This window comes from Festucalex cinctus, chromosome 10 (genome assembly GCF_051991245.1).
Source record: "Festucalex cinctus isolate MCC-2025b chromosome 10, RoL_Fcin_1.0, whole genome shotgun sequence".
Taxonomy (NCBI): Eukaryota; Metazoa; Chordata; class Actinopteri; order Syngnathiformes; family Syngnathidae; genus Festucalex; species Festucalex cinctus.
In genome coordinates, this window is record NC_135420.1 from 17,135,948 (window position 1) to 17,147,397 (window position 11,450).

The 11,450-nt window shown below is 40.6% G+C and overlaps 1 protein-coding gene across 2 annotated transcripts; it reads right to left on the reverse strand.

Annotated features, from left to right (window-relative positions):
- Positions 1-1,904: 1,904 nt before the first annotated feature.
- On the reverse strand, positions 1,905-7,449 carry loxl5a (lysyl oxidase-like 5a). Of its 2 annotated transcripts, XM_077534863.1 has the most exons (8): positions 7,344-7,449; positions 6,187-7,026; positions 4,945-5,053; positions 4,212-4,349; positions 2,746-2,902; positions 2,568-2,663; positions 2,377-2,492; positions 1,905-2,275 (listed from the first exon to the last, which is right to left on the reverse strand). In XM_077534863.1, the coding sequence occupies exons 2-8, from the start codon at positions 6,944-6,946 to the stop codon at positions 2,269-2,271; spliced, it is 1,383 nt and encodes a 460-aa protein (XP_077390989.1). In that variant the 5' UTR covers positions 6,947-7,026; positions 7,344-7,449; the 3' UTR covers positions 1,905-2,268. The 2 variants fall into 2 exon arrangements, with proteins under 2 accessions (XP_077390989.1, XP_077390988.1); XM_077534862.1 differs by lacking the exon at positions 7,344-7,449 and having other exon boundaries at positions 6,187-7,216.
- Positions 7,450-11,450: the final 4,001 nt, after the last annotated feature.

Here is an 11,450-nt window from a genome sequence, read left to right on the forward strand (position 1 = left end):
CACTCACACAAACACTAACTTCTTCTCACGACTGCAAACAAACCATTTGGGATAGGCAAATACATTCAGACCGAGCAACACAGCCATTCACTAATGACGCTCATTTCCCAGACTTTGAGCACACACTGGGGATGTGAAAGAAATGTCAGCATGTCTGTTTTGGTTATGTGTCAGCACAAATACATACAGCTACTTAAATAGTTGTAAACAGCACCAGAGGAAGGAAAGTTCTCATTCTCAGACAGTACTTTGCCATCCATCCATCTTCTATACTCACTAGGGTCGCCTTCCTGGACTGGTTGTCAGCCAATCACATATAGATAAACAACCATTCTGACTCATATTCTCGGCTATGGACAATTTAGAATTCTCAATGTTTACAATGTGGGAGGAAGCTGGAGTATCTGGAGAAAACCCACACATCTCGTTGCCTGTTTAGCATCAACTAGCAACTACTTTTTCAAACAAAAGTGACCCCTCAGGTACACTGAGGTCTTCCAATGTTGTTGTGTCACTGTTGGCTCTGACACTTGTTGACTGCCAGCCTCTCACACTCGTCAGGATAACAACAGCAAGCTGACGTACATATTTCGCAGTACTGCTTTCCCCCTTGGCCCGCAGATCTGTGAAATGTCTCTCCTCCTTGCCATTTGGGGTGGAGAAGGAATGCTGACAGGCCGCTCTGTCCGTCCCGCACCGTCTGAACGACGACCTGCCCTCAACAAACAGCCCCATGAGGGGAAATGCAGGACGAAGAGGAGGCTGTGTTCCAACTAGTCAGATTTACCCTTCCAAAGGGGAATGAGAATCCATTTAACCCCAGAAGTATTTGGACAATTACATCATTTATTGTTTTGTCTTTCATACACCATATAAACTGTGGCAAAAGTACTCGCGTGTTAGTTCACTTGCATAAAAAAAAAAATACACAACGACAACAGATGCTACATAAACAAATCAAAACAACATAACAAAATGTGCTAAATTAACTAATAAAAATAAAAGAAAATATATCTTACCTGTATGTGAGTTTTCAAATTAGCCAAAGTATTTTCAATGCTGGAATCTTATGGTTTACTTTTCTGCTTCTTTTAGCAGCCAACATAATTAAAAATAAATAAATAATAATAATAATAATAATAATAATAATAATAATAATAATAATAAGCTATGCATGCATCTTTTTTTTTTAATGTAATGTCATTATTATTGGAGGTTGGAAAAAAAAACATTTATTTTGGATAAATGTAAGGAGTATAAACTGCATGTATCTGTTTTCAAATGTAGGTATTATAGTAAAAAAAAAAAAAAAAAAAAAGTCAAAATATTACTCACCACTATTAAAAAAAATTTTTTTAAAGGTTAGATAAAACATCATCCGTGTTTGGATTTCCTTTGAAGTAACATTTTAGCAACGATTGTAGCTGCTGCTTCATTTGCCTCATAATAAGTTTGTATTATCTTCCTCAATCAAGTCAGCATACAGTATAAACTGTAAGATGGACTAGTCCATTGCATGAGACGGTAGGGGGGAGTCAAATCATTTGTTTTTAATTAAGCATGTGAATTAAGACTAAAATAATAAAAATTGCTTTAATTTAAAGAAAACTCTTTTTTTTTTAATCTTTTGTTGTTGTTTTTTATGAGACATTCTGTGCACCCCTGAAAATCTTGGGAGTCCTAACCAATTGCCTGTGTCGCCAAATGGTACGGTAAACCTGCCTTTTTGAGGCAGAGTACATTCTGCCTTACTTCTTAATTTAACATGGTTTTATGAGATCAGCAAAACTAAATACAAAGTATATAACACTGATATTAAATGCATGCAATACTAAAGAATGATGATGGAAAATTAGAGTTATTTTAAGTGTGGTTTGGCAGGATTAAAAAAACCAACAGAAGAATGGCAGTCTGTTAAATTCTTTATTAAATAATAACAATTCATACGTTAAAATGCACTTTCATAAATATACACTTCTAAGGGTAAAAAATCGAGACGTTTTAAATAATACATGCAAGAAACCAGTTTTTTTTTAAGATCACAAAAGGCCTCACTGATAAACAAGTATTTTCTCAGTGTTTGCTCTTCCATTCTATTTCATAAAAAAGCACCTATACTGACAACACTATACAATATTAATGCACTGTTAGAAAACTAAAATAATTTAAAATTTCACTGGGTTGTCTGCAGCAACGTTGTAGTGCTCAAACAACTCCTTCAGCAGCAGGACTTTTCAACAACATGGCGACACTCTGCTGTCACTCAGGTCAGCTCCTGTTAAACAAGAGACCTTTTTTAATTGTCAGTCAGTTTTCAGCTCCAAAACACTTTGGTCATGTAAACAAATGACACAGTTGCAGTAAGTGGCCCATTACTTTGCAATCCTGCAGTTTGTTGCTTGCACGTAGCTCCCTGTGTACCGGATGTCACACTTCGCCACGTTGTTGGAGAAATCCGATTCCTCGACGAGTTTGTAGGGGTTAACCGTCACCTGAGTAATGGAAAACGTACTAAATACTTTCTAAAATACTACATTTTATGTGTGTTATTGATGCATTTGTATTACCTGGAGTGTGTAGTTCCCCGGAGAAACGTCGGTGATGTCGATCCACTGGCAGTCGATGTTGGCGTGGTAGGTGTCATAGCAGCCAGGGCTTAGCCCCTGACAGAGGTAAAAACAAAACAACAACTTAGTTTTGTGCAAGATCATTTATGACATGCTTCTAATTCATCTGCGAGCAGACCTGCGTGTGAGCGGTGCAGGCAAAGCGTCTCCGTACACCGCGGTCACATGACGTGTCCTCCAGACAAAAGCTGGCCTTGTGGCCCTCGGCCACTTTGCGTCCGGTGGAGGTATCCAGCAGGTCGTAGTTACTGAAGGCCTCCATGCTGTGGTAGTGGCTTCAGGCAGAAAAGTCAGAGCAGACAGATGGAACAAAAAAAAAGAACGAATTGAATGAATAAGTACAAAGGAAGGACATAAATCCGCAAAAGCTTATAAGCTTCCATGTCGCTGATCACTTGATGGATTCCCAACATGGCCGCCAAAGACTATTAATAGATATGACTACTACCAATCAGAGGAAAGCTGTTCCATATTTAGTTTGAGGGGAACAGCGATCCATCAGATCAAAGCTTATTTACATATTGTATATTACAAATCAAGCCCACCCTCGAAAGCTTTTTGACAAAAATATGTTTTATGCAGCCCCACTAGTCTAAATACGATGTTCTGCTTAATATTGCGTTAGTGGAATATGAGTTTAAGCAGCTAAATCTAGCAGTTTTTATCAGTATCAGAAGGCGGCCATTTTGCCACTTGCTGTCGAATGAAAATGACATCACAGTTGCTGAGGTAACAACCAATCACAGCTCAGTTTCAGGTGCGCTGTGATTGGTCGTTGCCTGAGCCTGCGCAATTATTGTGATGTCATCTTTAGTCGACAGAAAGTTTCAAAATGGCCGCCGCCTGAGATGGATAAAATGGCTGGATTTTGCTTCATAACTCATATTCCACAATATAATGTTAATCAGAATGTCATGTTTAGATTAGCGAGGTTACATATAAGATATCATTGTCAATTAACGTTGAATGGTTGACTTCCTCTTTATTGAGAAAGGTCATTTAAGATGCCAGGCGTTTATGACCAACGAGAATAGCTTAAAAATGGCATTTCCAACCCAAATAACTTGCAAACCTGATGAAAGGACATCAAAAAACATTGTGATGTGTGAACTTTAAAGCGAAACTTGACTCATTGAACCATTTTTAGTAGTGAAAAGTTCACATTTTGTTCAGAATTAATTTAATAACTTCATTATTTTTCATGTACATACCTTTAAAAACTATTTTTTCCTGTTGCTGTCGACTGATGATGACATCACCTGTGCTGAGGAAGTAGGTAATGACCAATCAGGTTCACCTGTTTTCTGCGGTTGTTCGGTAAACTGAGCCATGATTGGTCATGACCGACATCCTCAGCAGGTGATGTCGTCATCAGTCGACAGCAAGTAGAAAAAATACTTTTTAAAATTGTACATGAAAAATAATGAAGTTACCCCATTAATTATAGACAAAATATTAACTTTTTACTGCTGAAAATGGCTCAATGAGTCAAGTATCCCCTTAATGTATACAATATAAACAGACAAATCAGTACTGAACAGTAACAATATATAACTGCAATGAACAAATGAGCTGTCAACTCACTGATGACAGCTGTGCCATTCCCACTCGTGTCTGGGCTTCTTCGGAAGGAAGTCCACCGTTCCTTGGTTCTTCACACGCTGCGGGAATCTGAGAAGAACTCTGTAATCCAGCTCCCTCACACTCGGATGATACGCAGACCTGCACGTCATAAAAAGTATCACGCACATGCTGCAGCTGTATTGAGGGAACTGTCAACATGTGGCGTTGACTGAATAGAAAGTTTGATTCCCCACATTTTATTGGTTTAACAGCAAATGTCAGATCTAGTGCAACGTACGGGTCATAATATATGCATTTGCGGTCTTGCCTGCTCCCATCATCTTGTTTGTTTTACTTGGCAACAGATCCTTAGCGTTTGCCAGCTGGTGTGCCACTCAGCTTCCAAGTGGGCAACAGGCCAGCACACATCATAAAGTGATGCAACACAAGGGGAAGACGTTTCCTCCTTTTTGTATGCATCAGCAGCATCACACTGGATGAAATATTCCGAGGAGGTAAATGCAAAATGCAAGCGCTGGGATCAGTTTGTTTATATAGTGCTTCACATTGCTGACTATGATGTAGCTAGTGTAGGTTTTCATTATGGCCAAAACGTTTATCCAGATAATAGATATCATTTACCGGTAAGTAATTTTAAAATTGACAGTATCCGGGACAGAAGAACGAACAGGATGATTAGTATGGAAAATTGATGATGTAGCTAATGCACCATGCAGCAACAAAAGAAGTGTACCTGGACAGGCAGTTCTCCTCAGCGGCACAGCGGAGTGCAAACATCTGCACTCGCTGGATGTAGGATGCGGCTTGGATGTAGTATGGGTCAGGAATCAAGTCGGGGAGACCTACGCAAGACAGTATCAATGTGAAGTACTCAGTACCTAAGATCAGTCAAGTCGATTCTAGCTGGCAAAACTGCACTAGTGTCACATCTGCATGCTACTAGTTCTACGGTGAAGTGCTAAATGTTAAGAAGGAATTGATGATGACACTAGTAGTACTCTAGTACCACACAGTCATCAACTAATGCAGTTTTGCCTCATTAGCAACATTTGTAGGTCATTCCATTTGCGCATCCTGTTTTCTACTAGTGTGCAGAAAACTCACAAAGGCAGTAGTGGAAAAAAAACATCACTAAACACAGTCATTCTACTAGTGCACCCATTTCCTTTGACGATGCAAAGAAATAACATAGTGGAAGACATTGAAAAAACATCAGTAATAATATACTGTACTTGTTCTTTTAGTGCAACATAGTTATTCTACTAGTGCACAGAAATACGCTAGTGGAAGGCAGTAGTTGGGCAAGTTTTACAAGGAGACAGCCATTCTACTAGTGCAACAGTTGTTCTCCCAGTGTGCACGATACTGACAGACAGTAGTGGAAAGTCAGCAGTGTTCATTCTACTAGTTTTCCCTAGCCATTTTACTAGTGCAACTTAGTTGTTCTTCTAATGTGCACTAGTCATCCTACAAATATGCAGAACTGTCATACGCTAGTTGCCAGAATGCAGAAGAGGAAATAATGTCTCTAAGGCATACTCTAGATATTTAATTAGCCCTAGTTGTTCTACTAGTAGCATATGCAATTGTTATTCTAGTAGTATGCAGAAATGTCATATAACCAGTGGAAGACAGTAATGGAAAAATATCAACGATAAGACTCAGTTATAGGCATTCAACTAGTGTGTCCTAGTTCTATTTCACCCTTGTCATTCTACTAGTGCACAAAAATATTGTGGCGAAAATATAATTCGTTTTACTAGTGCACCCTAATCATTTTACAGTACGCCCTTGTCATTTTACTAGTGCTAGGAATGAAATGCAAGTGGATCTATCAATGCAAAAAAAACAAAAAAAGTCACTATATTGCACCTCAGACATTCTACTAGTAGCACAACCGATTTGTTCTCGATTGGGCCAAATTGTCTTCCAAAGAGTGTATAGGCCTACTAGTTGACAGCTAATTGCGTCGCACCGTTATGGAAGAAGTTGGTACCGTGACCCGGTCCTGGTAGAACCGGTCTCCCGGGGACCCTGTTCCTTTGGTCGGGAGGGTAAACATTATAGAAAACGGAGTTCCTGTGTTGATCCTGCCGTGGCTCGCTCGCGTTCGTCGTAGTGGTGATCGGATCGGTCCTCTGTTGAGTGTAATGTACCTCGACCACATTTCTGGACAGTATCGCCGGTGCGGCTGTTGGTTCCGGTTCAGTTCTGCGCTCCGTGTTTGTAGTTTGTGTCGCGTCCCTTCTGTCGTCATTGGCCACCGTGGAGCGAGGCGTCGGGTTCACGAGTTCGGGTCTGTGCGTCAAATCCGGAGATGGTTGTGTGGGCGCAATGGCTTCCTCCGAAGAGGAGCTTTGTCCTCCTCCGGAGAACTCCTGATTGGTGTAGGCCGCTGCGATGCGGGGTGACCACGCTTGGTCCCTCGGAACTAAATTCTGACCCGCATCGGGAGCGTTTGCGCGATCCACATTTATAGACGTTCTTCTCGATGGAGACGGGAGGTGAGCACGGTTTATGGTGGTCAACAGGAGCTGGGTTCGGCCTCTGGACTGCGCGGGCGCTCGGTACTGGGTTCCTGTGCTCAATAAGCTGTAGACCCGGCCGTTGTTCTCCCACTCGAACCTGTGCTTCCACGGGTGGGGTCGCGCGCGCGTAGGATGGCGAGGTTGCGCGCTACTCAGGCGCACCACAACATCCAAGAGGCAAAGCAGTAGGAAGGCGAATTTCTCCATCTGCGACTTCTTCTTCTGACTTCGAGGAGGTCCAATGCAGTGGGGCCCAAACGTGTAAGTGGGAGTGGGCTGCAAGGCTCCTGTTATAAACACACAAGCCATTCTGTCACAGCTCCGTGACACATTTTGGGCAAATGTTTGTTTTGAGACTATTATGAGTCACTTGACAACACACAGACAGCCAACAAGCGCGGACCTCCGCTAAGGAGGTGCAATGATGTAGGACGGGGTGGGCAAATTTTAAGGCTCTAAAAAGGCAATTTATTTTTTTTTTTTAATTAAATTAATCATTTTTTCAAATTTATTATTTATAATTAATTTACTCATGTCTGATTTAAAATCTAAATTTGTTCAACCAATTTGTATCATTATTTACAGCAGGGTTCCACTAACACACCTGATTCATGAACAGGATCGTTATTGGGCTTCTGCAAAGCTTGCTGATGAGCTAATCATTAGATTCAGCTGCGCTGAAGGAGGAAGACATGCATGGAAATCAGGCTGGATAGGGCTCGAGGACCGAACTTGGCCACTCCTGATTTACAGGAACCAATTAGGTAAATGCAATTGTTTAAATAACATTTTTGTAGGGAAACACTGTTTGTAACAAATTGTTGAGGGCAGTTTAGAATGTTACAGAGGTAGGGCCTAAATCTGGGCGTTTCTAGTTCATTTTTGGGGGTGTACCCGACCCGGAATCCCAGCCCCCTTATCGATTATTATTATTATTTGTTGTTGTTGTTTTATGTACAGTATGTCCTTTTTAAAATACCCCATAGCTACAGAATTGTATTACTGCTTTGTGTGTAATATTTTTAACAACAAAATTCCCCTTGTCTCAAAAATTGTTTGTTCTATTCAATTGCTCCTCCGAACACCCTATATATAATTCCACAGATGAATATGGCGCTTCCAGTGATAGACAGTACAGTCCTGGTGTATGCTATAGTAAATACTTGTGTTTCTACCACTTTGAGTCCTGGGCAAATAGGTATTTACTTCCCTCTCCTGCTGTCCTGTAATTAAAAAAAGGCAAACAAAGAAACAAAAATAAATAATACACTAATATAATCTACTACTACTACTACTACTACTACTACTACTACTAATACTAACACTAATACTAACACTAATACTAATACTAATAATAATACTAATACTAATACTAATACTAATACTAATACTAATAATAATAATTAGGTGATGTTTATCTGGACGCAGGCAACGTGCCTCAAAATAAAAGAAACTTCATGGTTTTCTGTTTGCTTCACTCGTTTGCGATTGTATGGGGAATTTCCGCCCCCTTCTGGATTTACTTACGAGATGCATGGTGGAGTGCAGTAATACTGTAGATGAATGTTATGGGAGAAGATAGACGACAAGATGATTTAGGAAAAGCCAAAAGGCAATACTTTTGGATTAATTTAACAATTTAATCTTTAGCAAAATGTGCTCACCAAGAAACACAGATAAAATTATTGCGATACAGTTCCCTACTTTTTTTTCTTATTTTTTCTTGTGCATTGCAATTATTATTATTATTATTTTAATTTTCCATTTGTCTAACTATAATTAGCTGTCCCTGCACTATTATTTATCATGCAATACAAAATTCACTGTAGTGCGTCTTTCAACTGTGTCCATGTGTGCGTGTGTATGTGTGTTTGTTTTGGTAGTGGGGAGGCTGCCGCTAAAATAAGGGTCTCGCACAGGGCAGGCACCATTCAAGCTAGGACCACCACTGAGTAGAAGGAAACCGCTGAACCGGAAGCAAGAAGAGAAAATAAAAACGAGGGGAGTGGGAGGCCAATTAGACAGTCTTGGAAGAGTGTTGTCAAGAAAATCGGACAAACATGGGCCCAGCTGAAGCAATATGTTCTGTTGGAGCGATTGTAGTACGTGCGAGCGTGTCCTCCACAAGCCACAATGCAGTGTTTCAACCACATGGTGGCAGTAGACGCACTAAAATGAACAGCAGAGCGTCAAATGCACATTATACATGACTGTATCAAATGGTTATCTTTACTTATCCTCACCTTTGATTGACACTGTCAAAGAGATTCATTTAACGATTTGTCTATTATTGTGGTTCACAGTTCACTGCATCTTTCTGACTACTTTTTCTTATATTCTGATTAGGGTGACAGGTAAACGAGACTAGGGTGTATCCCAGGTGACTTAGGTAGAGAGACAGTGAGTGCGTGGACATATAGCAACTCACATGATAAATAACCAGTCACACTAATTCACATCTGTTGACAAGGGCCCTTTCTTTATAAGCTTGGAGCCGCCAGAAACCTGTGAGTATGTTTCTTGTTCACCATCCTGCCAAATTAACTTTGAGAGGCCTAAAAGAGGTCTGGATAATATGTAAAAACCTCCAGGGTCTGTTCCTCCACCAGCACCACAAAAGCACATCTAAATATACACCAACACATGGTGACAAGCACTCAGAGCCTCTAAACAATTTGTAAATATAAATCCACTAAGTGTGAGCAACACGAGTACTTGGACACGTTCTTCCCGGGCTGAATCACAAAGTCCAGACAGGCAATGATCCCGTGGCTGTCTGGAACCACATGAGCATGATTCCTCCGCTATGTTGGGATGCTTTTCATTGTCCCGTCTTGTACTCACACTTACCTCTTGTAACCTGACAGACGAGATGTGATACCATCAATGAGTGACCCCCAAGTTCGTTTTGGAGGTTGAATTGTCACACGTGTGGAAAAGGCGGAATGGAAACGATTGCCAAGCCTTCTTTGAGTCATGTAGTTCAGTGTGAAGGCCTACATGCTTTTATAAGCAGGGAGATTTCAGTATCTTAATGCAGCACATTGTTACAAACTGTTTGAACAAGTTCCCGCTATGTAGTTGAGGCTGCTCCGCTTAGCTTTCATAATCAACCTCCAGTCCAGACTGAATGCATTTTAATTATATGGTGTGTCTTCCACTTTTGTATAATGTAGCAATAGTTTTCACCTTTTATCTAACAATTTCCAGCCTTGTGCACTACTACAATCTTATCCCCAACTTTTTGACGGCTATTTAGTCTTGCCTGTCAAATTTAGCGACTGAAAGGTAACAAAGTGATTCCTAGGTTAGCTAACTACAGCAAAACATCTTTGTCATTCTTTTTGCTAAAAGCTAACTTGCGAGCTTACATTTGTCTTTCGTTTTCCTAAAAGCTAGCATATATGTTAGCTTGCATATAGCCTATTATAGGTAGTGCTGTCACGATACTTATATTCCATTAAGTATAATAAGTTAGAGCACTACCTTCTCTATAGTTTGCACTTTGCACTCATGTGTAGCTAAAATAGCTAAATAAAGTGCTGTAACAACTTCCTTTATGGTAATTGACTTCGATACCACAACTTTCTTAAAGACATATTCTCTTTTGTAGGTGGTTGTGTTACAATGTGGATCTAATGTAATGTCCCATGTTTTAAATTCATATGACGGGATTATGGGTGGGGAAAAGGTTAGCGCTAGAGTACATAGGCTACTATTGACTTGGTTTTAGGTGTCACAATGACCAACTAGTTAACACAGCCACTTCAAAGGTCTAAGGTCATGGGTTCAAATACAGGCTCTGGCCTTCCTGTGTGGAGTTTGTTCTTCAATCTCAAAAGATTAATTTTGTAACTCTTTATGGACGGGCTTTAGTTTGAGGGTCCACGCACTCATGTAATGAGGTCAAGTCTGTTTAGGAAAAATGTCTAGACTGGATTTGTTTTCACTGTAAAGCAGCTTGGGATAATGCAGCCATTGTGTTCACATTCTCCTGCATTAATTTTACGCCTCTATTTTATTCACAGGCGCACACGCCGATGACTGACATACGCAAAGGCTGCGACCTTGATTGACTCTTTACCTCGGTTGGGTGTACTTGATGAGAGGATTTTAAATGTGAGCGTGTGCACGCCTGCAGGTTTGACTCACTCACACTCCTGTCACTTTTAGCACCGGGAAGCTAAGCCAGCGCCTTTTCCGAACACGTCCACCTGTTAGGGCGTCACAACAATCCCCTTGTCAGTCCGTTTCCACAAGACATGCATGTGTCACATTGCGTAAAGCCACAGCTGATGTCAGGAATACTGTTTCAATAATGAGTGACGATAATAAACAGAAGTGACACGTACTTGAGGTTAGCTGTTGCATTCGGCAGAGGCGCCATCGATTCAGTACAATGTGACGTCAGCAATGGGAAGTTGCGGCACATTCACGCTATAGCAACATCTCCAGGCAACCTGATCACTACAGTGCTAGCATGGAAACAGGAGTTTAGAACATTCAAATTCTCCTATTCCATTGCAAATATTTTAACTCAAGTTTATTTATAGATCACTTTGGGGGAAAAAAAATATCTTTAATTTGCCAAACAGCCATCCCTCATGACCACTATGGCTTCATTGATTAAATTGGGATTGCTGAGTACTGATACCTGCCCTTATTACAAGGTACCACAACACACAACGGCGGCTGATACCACATTGGCTGT

Excerpts from the sequence above, each read along its gene's own strand:
- loxl5a (XM_077534862.1), bottom strand. The coding sequence starts at position 7,048 with ATGGCTTGTGTGTTTATAACAGGAGCCTTGCAGCCCACTCCCACTTAC. Across the intron at positions 5,054-6,186 it reads TACCAACTTCTTCCATAACG|GTCTCCCCGACTTGATTCCT; the intron begins GTGCGACGCAAT and ends TGTCTTGCGTAG. Across the intron at positions 2,903-4,211 it reads GAATGGCACAGCTGTCATCA|CCACTACCACAGCATGGAGG; the intron begins GTGAGTTGACAG and ends TTCTGCCTGAAG.